We start from the raw sequence: 15,564 nt of genomic DNA on the forward strand, positions 1-15,564 counted from the left end.
TTACTGCTCTGATGAGAAATCCACCGCACCACTTTGTAAGCCCTAGGACTATTTGTCTCAGCTAAATCAGGACGTGAGAACAATGTGTTATCAGGAAGAAGTAACAATAAAATATAATAACATACAAGCTGAAAAAATATTACAGCAGAAACCCTCGCTGTGCTTTAAATGGGCAGAATGAGGTGTCTCTGTATCAGTGCCATATTAATTACACTGTGAGAGCACATGATGCAACACTGCAGTCATCATAGGCAGCTTCACAGCAGAACCTGAGCTCCCAGGCCCCGCCTAACTTCAGCCTAAACACCGAGGTGTGGCCTTCTAAACGTGTTTGAGTGCTCTCCTAGCCCTGGGGTAGCCCTCTCCTCTGCAGAGCTGCCCTTTCAATATCAAACTCTCCTTACAGTGTTCCTAGTTCTGCACTGTGGATGTCTGACAATGCCTGCCCTGGCAGCTCAGCCTGGGCTGCAGCATCCCTAGACATTCATGATAATTTGACTGGAAAAGCAGAGTGACGACATGCCTGACATGAAGCATGTTGGCTCTGCTTAAACCACGCAGTGGTTCAGAGATAGCAGACTCAGTCCTGATGCAACACAGATTTTATTCCCTTGTCTGCTGTAAGGAGTTTGATTTTACAGTTAATAGTGGATTAGGAGTCACAGCCCTCTTGTGCATGACTAAGCAACAGTCCCACTGCTGCTTTTCCCAGAAGGACCAGAAAACTCTCAGCCCAACACTTGCTGCTGTTTGCACCGTTTCCATGGGTTGAGAAAATATCTCTCTTTAAAAAAAAAAACCAAACCAAAACCAGGTTGTCATGTGAGGAGTCCCTCCGGGTTTCTGTAAGACAGAAATAAATCGAGTAATGCAGAACTCCAGTAGGAAGGATATTTTGGGCAGGATTTAGAGAACATTCCTGCCTTCAGCATTTCCTGTGAATACCACACTGAAAAAAGCACATTTTAAGAAAGGCCTGTGAGTGTCCTAGGTAAGCCCTTCCGGAAGGTGGTCATTAACACGCCGTTGTCTAATGAGCACTGATGTCAGAGCTGGCTGTAAACACCGTGTGGTTCAACCGAGGAAGTGGCTTCCTGAAGATTAATGGTGACAGTGATATATGTCATATGTAAATAGCACTAATCAGAGATGCCGGCCATGGAACCACGGGCCAGGCAGGAAATGAACACAGCTGAGAACTTTGCAGACTCACTTTCTTATTCTGACCTTTCAAAAGACAAAATAAATTAATTCAGTTTAGCGCAGATGTAAACACTTTCCCCGGCAGAAGTTCTGATGAAACTACAAAGGTTCCCAAGCCTCCGCCACTCTTGGGTTTTCATCAGGGCTGGCTTTAAAAATCCTTTTGAGAAGCCTGGCTGGCAGATCCCAAACGCAAAGTGTTATGTTCCTGTTGTCAGTGCTCCTTTTCTGTAGCAACGCAATTTTGTTTCCTTCCTTTTAAACAGCGGCAACAAAGGAGGTTTTTTCAAGTGAGCTGTGTGCAGGTGTCGCAATGCTTCTCCTTATCTAACTGAAGTATCTCAAATGCCAAACCCCTCCCCTGGGATGAATCTTTTAAGTGCACCACTAAACAAATTCGCTGAATTAGCAGACATCGAGGTCCTCTACTCGACATTTCCAATAAAACTAATTTCCTTGTGGATTTGTTTTGTGGGCAAGAGATAAAAAAAATCCAACCATAACTTGGATCATATAATTATTAAATTTTAGGTCCAATTATGGCTTCCAGTAAGAAATAAACAACTATAAATTTTGAGGAGTGATAAATTGTTCAGAAGTCACTGAAGAGCAGAATTATTTATTAAAACCAAATTAATTCAAAACATATAATTTTAATTTTCATCTCCTCAAATGTCTTTACATGAAAAGGAAACATGGAAATTCAGTGAAGTTTCTTTCCATGCTTATTTCCTCACAGGACAGTAGAAACACTCTATTGGTTTTGGGTTTTTTTTCTTCCCATAAAGACGAGTATTGCTTCCCTTCAGCAGAAACCTATCCCAACAAAAGCCCTACTGGTAAGACTGGATTTGAATAAGAACACTGCTGGAGCTTGGCTGTGGAGGAGCCTGGGCAGTGCCAGAACTTGAGCATGGAAACGGAGGAGGCAAAGTTTACACTTACCTGGGAAGTGAGGAAAACACCTTGGAGAGAGATGCAGTGGGATTACTAACAAAGGAGGATTTCCCATTGTTCGCCAGTTCTTTGTGCTGAGCTGAACTGCTCAGTCGGGGTTGCACTTCTATTCAGCTGAACTGAAAGCCTGAATCTCTCAGTGACTCCCTGTAAAAAAGAAACATGACATTCTCAGTGTACAGCACAATGCCCTTGTTGCTAACGCTGTCAGTCAATGTTCCTTTCACAGAGGGCAGCTATTGTGTCTATACAAATCAAGCATGACTTGATCATCAGCTGTGACAGGACCTTATCAAGCACTAAGAGAAGCCAGTGCAGACACTTTTCAGCCAAAGAACAGGAAGGCTCAAAGGATCAGGACATCACCTCATCATCCTGCACTTTATGGTCTATTCAATTTTACTTTTGTGTCACATGAAGATTATTAGGAAAATACATTTTGCATTCATCTAACTCTTGAAAATTGTATTTCTAGAAGTAATGGAACTTTGTAAGCCCTCAATGTTGTTCTCACATTGCAGAGAGAATCTTGATTTGAGGGCTTAAAAATCAGTAGATTTCTTCTCAAAAGATTTGTTAATATATTTCAGTGGTTAGAGAAACAGTTGGGAATCAGAACATTTGGTTCTCATCACAAATTTCTTTAGAGCTTTCTAGATCTCTAGTCATGTCATCAGCATAGTATTCTGGGTCTGCTTTTTCTGGTTTAAAATAACTCATTCGTTTTTCTATATCGTCATCTTGCAGCACCCAAAACGGCCCAGAAGCATTTCCAGGGTCATTAATACTGTTGCTATAACTACTGTAGCCTACAGTGCAAAACAGGGATGCTCATTAGCACCAGCAGCAGCACTGACAAAACACAGACTGGCTTGGAGGCAATTTGGCTACCTCGTGGCCTAGATTTAATATTAGCTTTCTATTAATGGGGGGAAAAAAAAAGTGTGTGTGTGTGGGAAAGACTTTTCCCCCATTTGTGATTATTCCCTCCCTCTCCCCACTCCTCCAGCTTTCCAAGTGAATTCTCAGGAGGTGCACAGCACATGGCTGCAGTCAGGACTGATACGATTGCTGCAGTGTAGTACAGGAATAATTCAAGCATCTAAGGCATAAAACCCATTTAAGGTCATTTAAGAGTGGGTTGGACAGGCCCTTCAGACTGTGCCTGGTGGGTGCTGAAAGAGGTGGCTGACACAGCTGCTCATCCCCATCTAGAAGCTGCCTGGCACAGTGGCCGCTCATAATTCACTTCTGAGTGATGTTTCATGCTCCAAATCTTTCCTGAATCAGCTTAGATGAACTATGGAGGCTACAATCAACAATGTTTTATTATGGCAGACGAGCACAGACAGTATTTTATACGCATAACAGGTCAAAAAAGCTCATGTGACCACCACGTTGCAGAAAAGTGAAATAAAATCATGCAGTCTATATTTATTTACTTATCTGTAAAAGACAGAATAAATTATTAAACACTGCTGTGGTTAAAGCCAGTTTAAAATATGCATGGTATGATGCATAAGCCAACTCTGAAATTGAAAATGAAGTTTAAACCGTAACCCTGCTTCTTAATATCCCTTGGGTTACAAAAGGCAGTTGTGCACTATTTCCCATTTAGTCTGATTTTAAAATTTGTATCACATCTGTAGTACACGAGACTTTTCTTTCAGTTTTTCACTCTTAAAAAAAAAATCACAATAGATAATATCTTTTGCTTCTTTTTAATATATTACAAATTTGGATTCCTAGCAGAATCCCAATTTTTTTTTTTAATTTCTTTTGAATATTAGTATCTCCCATTTCCATCCTCCTCAGCTCCACAAGTCACGAGAAAAAGACCACAGTGGGACTCTCACCAGAACTACCTATATAAGTAGAACTCAACAAAATTATGGGAGGTAACGAGGTCATGTCTTCCCCTCAAAGCTCAATGTCTTGCCTGAGTAATCAAAATGAGACACTGCCATTTAAAACATGAGAACTATTTAATTCTTAATCAATTCACTACTGCACAATTTTAACCTTTTCCAGTGCCTCATTCAGCTAACACTGAAGATGTTTCTTTAGTAGATGTATTGTTCCTATGACATCTCCAACAGAAATTAACTTAAACCCAAGAAACTTAAGTGACATCAGACTTGTATGTGAAGAGGTAATTTGTGCTGATCAGCCTCAAAGATTAATACATTTTTACCTTATGCAAACTGAAATAAGAAGTTTTAGGTTATTTAGTATCAAAATAAAATTTTTTAAAAAGCCATGGATTTTTTTTTTCTGAACTAAAGACTTTCTATCCTAGATGGGAGATTGCAAGTAAAAATAAATCCACAGATAGAGAAGTTAAAGTGGAGGTGTTTAGTGGACAAACTGGATATTAGCAGTAGGTGGTTGTCATTTCTGAAGAATGGTGCAAAAATTAAAATCTCTGCTTGCAAAATGACTGATCAACCAAAGCTTGGAGGAGACCCTGAGAAACCCTGAATTTGAGGTCAGCATGCTGTAGATGGAACTGTGTCCAGCATATGTCACTGAGGCTGCAGAGGGCAGCTTAAGGGCAGACGGGACCTCTAAGAGCTGAAGATAAGGGTGTACGTTACCTTATGTGACATTATTGTCATTAAGTTAATTTTAGGAGACTAGAGCATGTGCAGGTGTTTGGGAGCATGTGCTGGTGTCACCCGAAGCCTAGCAGGAGGTTAACTCCGCAGAGCGGCCGCCGCTCTCGGCTGTGGTTTGCCTGTGTGAGCCCTGCAAAGCTGCAGTCTCACTTCCCCAAATGACGAGGGTAAAACAAGAGCCGCACTTGGTTTAGAGTTAAAGCCTCGGGTAGGCGCAGCTGCAGTGCCTGGGCTGGTGCAGAGCCACCTTCTGCCACCACCTCCTCTGGACACGGCCCCGGGCCCCGCCGGGGCAGCCCGGGCTGGGGCAGCATGTGAGAGCCTGAGCAGCACGGACCCAGCGGCGAGGAAGCAAAAGGAACCTTTCCAGAAGCTTCTCTAGAGGAAGATGGAAAACCCTCTTCTTTTATTCCCCCAACTAAACATTTCTGCTTCGAAGGATAAACCCTATTACAAAGTCATGAAATCAGCGATTAAGGAAGAGCCACACAAGGCGAGCAAGCCTGGGTAAGTGTTCAGGTCATGCCGACCCTCTGTTCTGTTTACATGGAGGATTCTTCTAGCATAGCTTGTGGGGGTGAATTTGGGGCACAGATAATTTTATTTTTGACATATGTATGAGAACTCACAAACTGCAATCCTAGAAAATATATGTGTAAAATATTACTCTTTAAGAAGAGTTGTCTCAAAGAACTCTTGTTTTTTTGAGGACAAGAAACACATCAAATTAATGATCTAAAAATACCAAGAAAGAGAGATTGCAAGAAGTTCTGAGAAATGCTTCTCTAAAGCCTGAATATGGTCTGGGAAAGCTTTTTTCTAAAATTTCAAATGACAGGAAGCAATACTTCCTTTTTTCTTTGCGAAACATTAAAAGTAGGAGACGCTGAGACAACTGTTTATGTTCTTTAATGGGAAGTTTGGCCCCTATGTCTTTAAAATAAATTAAAAGGATGCTGAAAATGAAAGGATTTCCATTTCTCTTTGCCAGTGCTTCATATGTAAATTTGTGCTAAGCTATGAAGAAAAATCCATTAATGTGAATAATATATATAGGAGAAGGAACACCAACATTCCTGTAAGTGAAAATAGGGACATCTGTAATGCAGAAGCAGAAAATGCTTGAGAGGGAAAAACCAATTTTCAACAAGGTTTCTTAAAAAGCTACTCCAATTCTGTTGTAGAGCTAAGCAGAAGAGAAATAGGCTGAGCCTGCTCCTGCAGAAGCCTGAATTCCATGAAGGTGATCATCTTGGCAAACCTGGAAACTTGACAAAAGCAGCAAGGTAAGCATGGTAAAAGACTGAGTTGATGGGGATTCCTTCCAAGAAGCGCCTGTGTGACTCAGGATGTTTCCTTTACCTGTGTGTGGGCATTCAGACTGGGCAGAGAGGAAGGTTTGTAAAAGTTATCCATCTAGCCCAAGGATGCAAATGGTGCAGAATTATCTGGTATTCATCAGGGCAACTCACCAGGAGTGTTTTCACACCACTGGTCCCCATACACTTGGAGAGAGGTTTAGACCTTGTGCCAGCAGCATTTGTATGAGTCCACTGATGATACAGAGCAATAATCAACTCAGAAATGCAGCTTGCAGGAAAATCATACAGCTCCTTGCAAAGCAAGTTTTCCAAAGATTTCTGGGATGTGCAAATGCTGTATGTGTGTTAAAAACTGAATGCCTTTAGTTCCTCGGTAACTGCAGTAATTGGTTGAACACTCTTGTCTCCAAAATTCAGCATACTTCAATAAGAGTTTAATTCCTCACTTCAATGGAGTACCAAGATCTCACTGATACATTAAGAATTGCATTTGTAGGTCCTGACTGAGAAGAAGGAACATGTAAAATTCTGCAACACCATGGCCTAAAAAATGTACCGGCCCTTTCTTTCCACCACAGACCACTCCAGAACACTTCAGTGCTTACCGTACTCTTGTCTTGTTTCAGCAGTTCCCACTTCGGGACCAAGCTGCCTGCAGTGCTTCTACAAGCCCTTCTAGTTGTGAGCACATGGTAGAAATCACCTAAGGGCCCAAACTCAGCTTCTACAAGCCATGGAAAAGTGGCTGGGGAGGGGGTATCTAAACACTTCCACGGTGCCGCTGGACAACTAGGCCATGTTTATTGCTCACATTTTGAGATATCTTGGTTCCAGACATGTAAAACCATTCTAAGATTGCATCTATAAAGAGAAAGCAGAGCTGCCTGCATGCAGACAGAGTTGGGTGGCTCACACACCCCAGGTATTTAACACAAAGTACAGCCACTCGCTCCATTCTTACAATCTGTGAAGAGGCACTTTCAGAGCAGTAATAATTCTCTGAGGAATTTCCCCCTTATAACACACCATCACTTCCTCACTCAGCCAGCTCTCTTTTATTGTGTTACTCTCAGCTGGTGCCTGACTAACAGACAATTGACTGTTCTTGTATGGAAGAGAAACTTGTAGATTTTTGCTGGTCTTTATATATAGATTAGAGAGATGCGACAATTATATTTGTCAAAAATGAGAAAAAAAGCCAAACAAAAAAAAGAAAATTACTATTTTTCAAATAATAAAGTGAAATAATAGTTTGAAATTTGTTAAGTGATTGACTTAGCTTTTAATATTTCCATTTTTCACACAGTTACTAAAATAAGTAGAAAGAATTTAATGAAACTGCAGATGGAAACTGGGGTGATATTAGAAAAGCTAATTAATCCGTTAGTTTAAAAGTTAATCTTTTTTTTAAATGTTAATCTGTTTAAATTAGTTTCTTCTCATATTTAGAAAGTGGCAAAGCTGAACAAGTCTTGGTTTCTGCCTGTTATTGCACAAACTCACTGCTGCACTCAGGCGTTGGGGGTCTGTGAGGCTCCTGGATTGTTGCAGATTCTGAAGGAAAAACAGAAACTCACACTGGGAGTTTCCAAGCCCAGCAAAGAACTTCTCCATCATTCCATGCCTTTGTGGGTTGAGTATATGGTCTGAAGTCATAAGGCTTTATCTTTCACTGTGACCAAAATAATTTCTGTAGTTACAGGAACCCACAGTCGACACAGTTCAGAGTACTTTTTGTAATTCTCATAACTAATGAACTCTGTAAGGGAGTGAGGTCTCGTTTTCCCTGACTCCAGAGTCCCCCTGCTTTACCAGCCTGTGCTCATTTCCTGAATTTCATTTCTCCAGCATTTGTACCTCTCCTCATGAACTGTTTTCCCCTCCCTAGTTAAAATTTTCATTCCTTCAAGCAATGACTTCAGCTATGAAACCTGTGACACCTATTAAAATAATAATAAAAAAATTCCTCCTTTTGAGTTCTGTGCAAACCCAGGGTGATTACTGGCTTAAATTCCTTCCCAAAGAGATTGGAATTTCCTTTCATCTAAACTTCACGTGCCTGTGGATTTTGCCAAGGGAGCCCAAACTGTGTAAATCAGGCAACAGAACAGCAAGCCTTGGTTAGGAAGTGGGATCAAATTCCAGAAACATTCAGTCCATAAGAAGCTGATCTGACCAACTAATCCGGGACCAGTCACTTACTGATACTTTCAGAGTACTGTGATTTGCCCTGGAATGAAAATGGTTCTAAACATCCATATCCACAAAGCACCTGATAAAAATTGACTTCACCTTCAGGCTGAAAATTTAAGTCCTAGTCCTAGCATGATACAGCTCACCTCCTGCTTACTCCAGTTCTGGTCTACTAAAAATCCAAGGAGTGTTCAGGTGTGCATTCAGGCTCAATGTATACAACACCAAAAAGTAGGTACCCCAAAATTGTATTTACATGAATGAAGTGAGGTGGTTTTTTTTCCTTTCTTTGCTGTTTCCTAGGGCAGAATTTTTGAAATCAAAGTGAAACACATGCAACCTGACATATTTGATGAAGAATATGAAGAGTTTTGTAAATGAGGCACAATGTCTCAGAAGAACGGGACATTTGAAATGTTTGTGGTAAAGAAACCAGACTACATGTGCAATTGCCCTATAAGACTGACACCTAAACCATATTGCTACAATTTTGTCTTCAGGCTATAGAATTCTGCATGTTTCATTAAAAGCAGACAGTGGTAACAACCTCAGAGTGAGCATGTTCAAAACCACATCTCCGCACGAGTATCTCAAGTTTAAATAGCTGACAAGACCTGGTTCCCTTACGAGTTTTACCACGCTACATGATCTCAATTCCCTTAAAGATTAGTAGGACAACACACATACCACAGTGAAAAATCTCTGCTCTGATGTTTTTATGAAAAAATAAGTATGACTCTGCAGGAAAAAAATGTCAGAAAAGAATGAAAGCAAATGTTCCTGAAGTCCCTAAGAGAATGGTCTCTCCTTTAGTGATGGGATCTAATCAAAGGCTTTGTGAAACAGCCCTGAGCCACAATGGTAACAGATGACATATGTTACACAGCTTCCTAAATGCACAATATGAACAATTCTTCAAAACTCATTTCTGTTTCTTAAGCAGTGTGTCTCCTGAAGAAGCAGTGAAGTGGGGAGAGTCTTTTGACAAACTGCTTTCTGAGAAAGGTTAGTAGTTTTTTCCTTCTCCATGCAGACTGTTAGGATAGAAAATGGATGGTAAAGGATGGAAAATTATAAAATCCAGTTATGCCCTTAAACAGATGTGGCAGTTGCCTAAACTAGGTATGATGGGTCATTTATAGCAGTGTGTTTCTTGCTCTCCTCATCTTCTTAGGCTATAGCTTGCTGTCAACTTGTGAAAATAGTTGAAAATAATTTTTAAGTTGGGTGTTTTATTGAACAAAATAATATAGCAGACAGCAGAGTCCCTTCAGTAAACAGGAACATTTAATCTGAATATTGCTCAGATATTCCTGACTGAATATGTTCTCTGTACTTAAGAAAAGACTTTGTCACTCCTGATACAGTTTGTTTCTAAGCCAGTGACTGGATCCAAGCTCCAAGCTGGCCAGCATTTGAGAGGCCCTGCTGCTCCCATAATTATCAAATGCACATATGTTCCTGCCTTCATTTTGGAGGGGCACATGTATGTTTCAGCTGCAGTGCTGGACACTGTGTGCTTTTCAAATCTGTTCCCTGAGCAGTTCACATCCACGCCATTGCATTACTTCCACAGATGAAGTATCTTGGGAAAGGAAATATCCTCAGCATAGCAACAGCAGGATAAAGCAAGTGATAAGGATGCTGAAAGCCATCCACTTTAAATTGCTCCTAGAGAAGAGTTTACTTATGAGCAAAGGTTCAAATAGTCTTTTGATCAACCTAAATTGAAATTCAGATGGAATAAAGTCAGTCACTTCTGCATACATCCACGTGTTTTGCTTACTTCTCTTTCTAAATTTATGAGATCTTGGTAGTGTTTTTTTACTGATGCTGAGAATTCTGTAATGAGACTTGCAGGATCATAATGGAAAAGTTGCACTTATTTACAAACCTTTATGTATTTTAAGAAAATTATCTGTAATGTGGTATTATTTCAAGGGAGCAAAACGTATTTTACTACTTTGCACAGACTGTTTGAAAAGAGTAACTGTCTGATGAGGATATAATTTTTAATGGAATTCAACTTTCCCTTCTGTAGCTGGGCTGGATGCCTTCACAAAGTTTCTGAAAAGTGAGTTCAGTGAGGAGAACATTGAGTTCTGGATAGCCTGCGAGGATTACAAGAAAAGCAAAAGTATGCGTGAACTTCTGCCAAAAGCCAAGACCATTTTTGAAACATTCATACAAAAAGATGCTCCAAAAGAGGTAAAGACATCCTTCATTATACACAGTGTTTGACACAATGGGGAAATTGTGTGCATCTGATGAAATCTGCTTTTAAGGAGTGCCTGCCCAGAAGCAGGTTCAAGAGTTAATCATGCAGTCCCCTGACATAAGAAGACTGTATCATAAAAGTCAAAACTCTGGAAGGAGCATGGGCTTGTTTTGATTGACTCCTTCTCCCTTTTCCACCCCTCCACCTCGAATTGTGTATCCTTGGTATGCCACTGTCAGCACAAAAACATGTTGGTATGACAATCCTCACCAGTGTTAAGGCCTTTTTGTAGTATCATAAGAGTGAAAAAAGTTCTCATATTTACAACTTCTTCAATTTACTGAAGTGTGTTAGAAAGGACTCATGAATGAACAAAAGGAATACTTTTTGCCTGCCCTAAGAAGGAGATGAACAGGTTGGGAGATTATGAACTTTTCAGTGAAATCAGAAGCAACCTCTTGAATAGGTCTTTTGGACTTACAGTTTCCTGTACTTCTATCACATTTGAGCAGATCAAATATGTCACTTGCCAATACCTGTATTATTATTTTTTATTTGCCAGAATTGCAGAAGTAACTTCTGCTTCCTTGTAACAAGGATGACAAAGGTATAATTCTCATTTCAGTGAAAGGATTGCAAAGTGGTGCAGTTTCCACCTGCAATTCCCATAAATTACATTACAGATCTGCTTTTCCTAGGAAATGCCCACTTTCAAGGACTTATGTCCCTTTTCATTTCTCTCCCTGCTGTGTGCCTTTCGGGGGAAGCAGCTCTGAACAGGTAACAAGTGCTGACACTGCCAATGCTTCAGACTGATGGAAGAAAAGGGATGAGCAGGAAGAAAGCTGAGGAGGGGACAGGGCAGGGAAGTCACAGCAACATAACAATTTCTTTCTCTGCCCTACTTGAATTCGGTGCAGGCTGTGTGGGTGCTGTAGCTCGCCTTGGGCACTTGGCTTTGGTGTGACTTCCTCCCTTGGGTTCAGCTGACAGCTGAGACCACACAGCTCTGGGGCTTGCAGCTCTTCTCCGGTTCCTTGTCCAGCAGAACTCTTTTACCCCCACATTTCTGAGCCTACAGTTCAACGGGATCATAAAATTTTGGATGAGTGGACCCTTCTCTCATCACTAATTGCCCTTCAGCTCTTAGTTCTAAACTATTTGTTCTAACTAGTTGTATGGAAATGACAGGTGCCTCTCAGGGAGGAAAAGAAATGCACATTATAGAAGTCACTTTTTTGACTGAATCAACAATTTTTAAAATACATTTTATCTTATTTTTCAAAATAATGTGCTGAATTAGTGTCTGTTACTTAATTAAAATTCTCATACAATTAAATATTTCCCAGGATAAATGCAGCAGCACATGGAATAAATAGTCACTTTGATATGCTTATCCAATCTAAAGCCTCCAGAGACCCATTTAAATATTTTGTTTTAAAATTTTATTAGAATTTCCTCACCTTCCTACTACTCAAACTACACAGAAATCAGAAATTTCTAATATTCACTAGTATCATCTTATTAGAACAAGTTCTACTTTAACCCCAAATGAGAACAGGGGAGTTCTGTAACAGTCTGGTGTTGCAAAGCTGGGAAGCTGCAACTATACGGTGATCACTGTTAGAAAGTTACTTTTAGTCAAATATCAGAGCTTTTCTTCTGTTTTACCAGGTACGATGATACATTTGGGGAGACTTTCTGACAGCCGTCATTGAACGTGAATTCTGTGGTGTTGACATTCTGTTGTGTGGGGGATTCGAGTTCCCCTTCTCAGAAAACTCTCACCAATGTACAGTGTCAGTGCTATGGATAATAACAGAGGATACGCATGAATGTACAGTAAACAAATACACTTTTCCTCCTCCTCCAGGTGAATTTGGACTTTCACACCAAAGAAGTCACAAGCCAGAACATTGGCCAGCCCCTCCCCACCACCTTTGATGCAGCGCAGACCACGGTGTACAGGCTGATGGAGCAGGACAGCTACCCGCGCTTCCTGCGATCCGAGCCCTACTTGAGCCTGGTGAAGGGGAGGAGTCCCGCCCGTCCCACCCTTCGGAGACGCTCCCGCTCCTTCACCGTCAATGATTTCCAGGGAGTACGGCCAGACTTTACTGTGTGGTAACACGAAAGCTCAGCCCTCACAAGTCCCAGCTACTGCAGCAACTTGTGTGTGTTTTAAAATCGAAATCCTCAGCAGGTATAAATGAGGGGTAAAGCAAAATAAAATGCATTTACAGCAGGTCGGAGTTCTGTAGCAGAATGTCACTTTCATAGAAAAGGAGGTAACATATTGGCAAGTCATAGAATGCAAAGTTTTCATACAGTAATTCTTTTTAAACTCAGGCAAAAGCTGCGATCACATCTTGGGGGAAAAATTTGAATTTCCTGCTTAAAAGTGTCTCATAAAATGCCTTTTGATATTATCCAACACGTATCCTGGGCCTGTACCGGAGTTTCATCACAGTTAGAATCTCCATACCCAGCCTTTGCACATATTTCTGTTTCTGCAATATTGCTACACTAAGCACAGAGAATTTCTGGTATTTTCTCATACTGTAAAACACACAGAAACATTATTAGGTATAATGCAAAGTTACATGAATTTCAACTAAAGACACTGCATAATTAAATGTATAATTAAAATGTAGCCATTGCCTATTTTAAGAGGAACATAAAAATACCTATTTAATTTTTTGGGGGTACATTTTTCTTATTCTGTGAATAGAGAACATGTCTGTTCTCTAAGTTATGCTGTATATATTAGCTTTGGCATCAAATACATATATTCTAATTTTTTGCAACTAAATGAGCAGCAACAAAGGGCCAAGAAAGCTATTTTAATACAATGTGTATCCTTAAATACCAGGTCACGTCTATATATATGTATATAAAATATTCCTACTTTTATTTATAAATAGTCATGGTATAACAACTTTGTTACTAAACTTTGTACTAATTTTTTTTCTGCCTTTTATTTTGAAAATGTATCTGAAAATTAGCAGCTCTTGGACTCAGGCAGAGTAACTTTCAGTTCTACTGGTCATTAATATAATCTCTGTAGGTTATAGAAGGGGAAGGAGAAATCTCCCTTTTTATTTCTTTACTGTCAAAGACAGACTTTTCTTTTCTAGTCACACACACAGTCGTTCTGTCCTTTTCTTTCACAGCTGATGCAAATATCCCTTGAAGCTTGGGGCAGTTCCTAAAATATTACATTGCTTCAGTTTAGCAAGGGGCTGCAGAATTTAGTTGTAACAGTAACTTGTATGTTAAGTTGCTTCTCGTGGAATTTAAGCTTTCTCCCTTCCCCTCCCCCTTCTGTAAGTGGTGAAGAAGAGCTGCAGTTCCTGAGGATGGGATTTTGTGTTTATTGTTAATTTGGGGTGTATATGAAGTGCTGGATCTGCAGGTTTCCCTGTCTGCTTCACTTGATTTCAATAAATCTGATCTGCTTAAAGAGTTGTCAGGATCTGATTTATCATTGGTACATTGATGAGGAAGATGTGAAGACTTCACCTAAGGTTCAGTTCCAGCTGCAATCACTGCCATGTAAATCAAATTGTTACTGTGCACAGAGGTCCAAACTCACCAGGAAACGCTGCTGAGCCACAATCCCAAGCTTTTTACCTTTACCTGGGGAACAGAGAGGAAACATGTTTGTAACTATGATCCTTGCTGGTTTATTCTGTCGTCCTCCCCTGATCTCAAAACACTGGGCACATGCTCTTTCTGACAGTCAGAACCTGGGCACATGGGTTTTTTCACTGAAAGAATGGTCAGGCACCAGAATGCGTTGCCCAGGGAGGTGGCGGAGTCACCATCTCTGGAAGAGTTCAAGAGGCCTCTGGCTGTGGTACTTGGGGGTACAGTTTAGGGGTAGTTGTGGTGGGGGAAGGTTCATGGTTGGACTACATCTTGAAGGTCTCTTCCAACTCTGAGGATTCTGTGATGAGAGAATCTCTAATATCACCAACTATGTCTGAATGCCAGTTCTCAGGTATTTAAAATATGCAGGTTCCCATGTCATGTATTGGGATCTCTGTTGGAGGAAGGGAACAGATTTGAGAGCAGCCCCACCTGAGTGTTAACTGTGGGTTTGTTTCCACACAGACATAAGACGTACACACTTGCAGCTAAATTCTGCCCTAGTGAGATTTTGTCCCTTCATATCAGTGGAGAATCCGTATCTTGGATGGATTGCCATGAAGGAAAGAAATGAAAAGGTACAAGTATTTCATGCTGTTCCAAAATCCAACCACATGACAAATATAGTACCCTGAGTAAGACGTTTTCTTGCTAGCAAAAGCCCAGCTGTTAGTCAGAAGGGTCTGCAATGATAAATAGAAGTCAGCAGGCGCCCTTTATTTCATTTCATAGACACATGGAAAATTTTGCTTATCTCCAGGGAGGCCTTCCTCAAACCCATCAGTCTGCGGTACTGACAGTGCTAGTCCCTCTTATGAGTTTTATAGTGAAAACAAACAAATAAGATGTTCCTGGTAGCTATTTATGCATGTGTGTTTGCCAAAGATAATTATGAACCCTAGCTGAATTTACAGCAGACTAACGCCATGGGAACTACTGCAAAAAGAAAGTCAAGATAAACTCAGAGAAAGGAAGGCAAAGGACACAAAGATAAACCAAAATGACATAATTATCTGGCAAAGGGTTTTTTCTAGAAGAGGCTCCTTTTAGTGAGAGAAAATGAGCACTCTAGTATTTAGTGCTCTACTGCAGCCCTGGAAGATGAACTAGGCATGGATTTAGTACAAGTCTGTGATGCTGCTCCAGCATTGATCAGAGCCAGGGCTGGCTGTGCGCAGATGTATTTACTGCACAAACCTTTGGGTAGTACCAGAGAACACAGTCATGCTTCTCTAGTTTTGGCAGAATCAGTGCCATAGTTATGTAAATCTTGTTGTTGAGCTGCCCTAATGCAAATAATACATATGCAAAGCCTGTTGGGCAAGTATTTTTATTGGGGATTGTTTTGTGTGGCAACTTCTTATATTTATATGTGCCATTCAGTGTTCAGGAAGAGCTCCCA

General features: G+C 40.6%; 1 protein-coding gene and 1 long non-coding RNA gene across 3 annotated transcripts in view; one reads left to right on the forward strand and one right to left on the reverse strand.

The window, feature by feature from the left end:
* Positions 1–15,564, reverse strand: part of LOC125330385 — a 134,361-nt gene that overhangs the window by 10,610 nt on the left and 108,187 nt on the right. Inside the window, exon 4 of the long non-coding RNA XR_007205484.1 lies at positions 2,149–2,307. This is a non-coding gene — a long non-coding RNA (uncharacterized LOC125330385). The remainder of the gene's footprint in view (positions 1–2,148; positions 2,308–15,564) is intronic.
* RGS18 (regulator of G protein signaling 18) lies at positions 4,945–13,974 on the forward strand. 2 transcript variants are annotated; one of them, XM_048313424.1, is made up of 5 exons: positions 4,945–5,285; positions 5,963–6,064; positions 9,234–9,298; positions 10,335–10,501; positions 12,385–13,974. In XM_048313424.1, the coding sequence occupies exons 1-5, from the start codon at positions 5,167–5,169 to the stop codon at positions 12,637–12,639; spliced, it is 708 nt and encodes a 235-aa protein (XP_048169381.1). In that variant the 5' UTR covers positions 4,945–5,166; the 3' UTR covers positions 12,640–13,974. The 2 variants fall into 2 exon arrangements, with proteins under 2 accessions (XP_048169381.1, XP_048169383.1); XM_048313426.1 differs by having other exon boundaries at positions 4,949–5,285; positions 9,237–9,298.

This window comes from Corvus hawaiiensis, chromosome 9, assembly GCF_020740725.1.
Source record: "Corvus hawaiiensis isolate bCorHaw1 chromosome 9, bCorHaw1.pri.cur, whole genome shotgun sequence".
Classification (NCBI taxonomy): Eukaryota; Metazoa; Chordata; class Aves; order Passeriformes; family Corvidae; genus Corvus; species Corvus hawaiiensis.

Excerpts from the sequence above, each read along its gene's own strand:
- RGS18 (XM_048313424.1), top strand. The coding sequence starts at position 5,167 with ATGGAAAACCCTCTTCTTTTATTCCCCCAACTAAACATTTCTGCTTCG. Across the intron at positions 5,286-5,962 it reads CACAAGGCGAGCAAGCCTGG|AGCTAAGCAGAAGAGAAATA; the intron begins GTAAGTGTTCAG and ends ATTCTGTTGTAG. Across the intron at positions 10,502-12,384 it reads AAAAAGATGCTCCAAAAGAG|GTGAATTTGGACTTTCACAC; the intron begins GTAAAGACATCC and ends CTCCTCCTCCAG.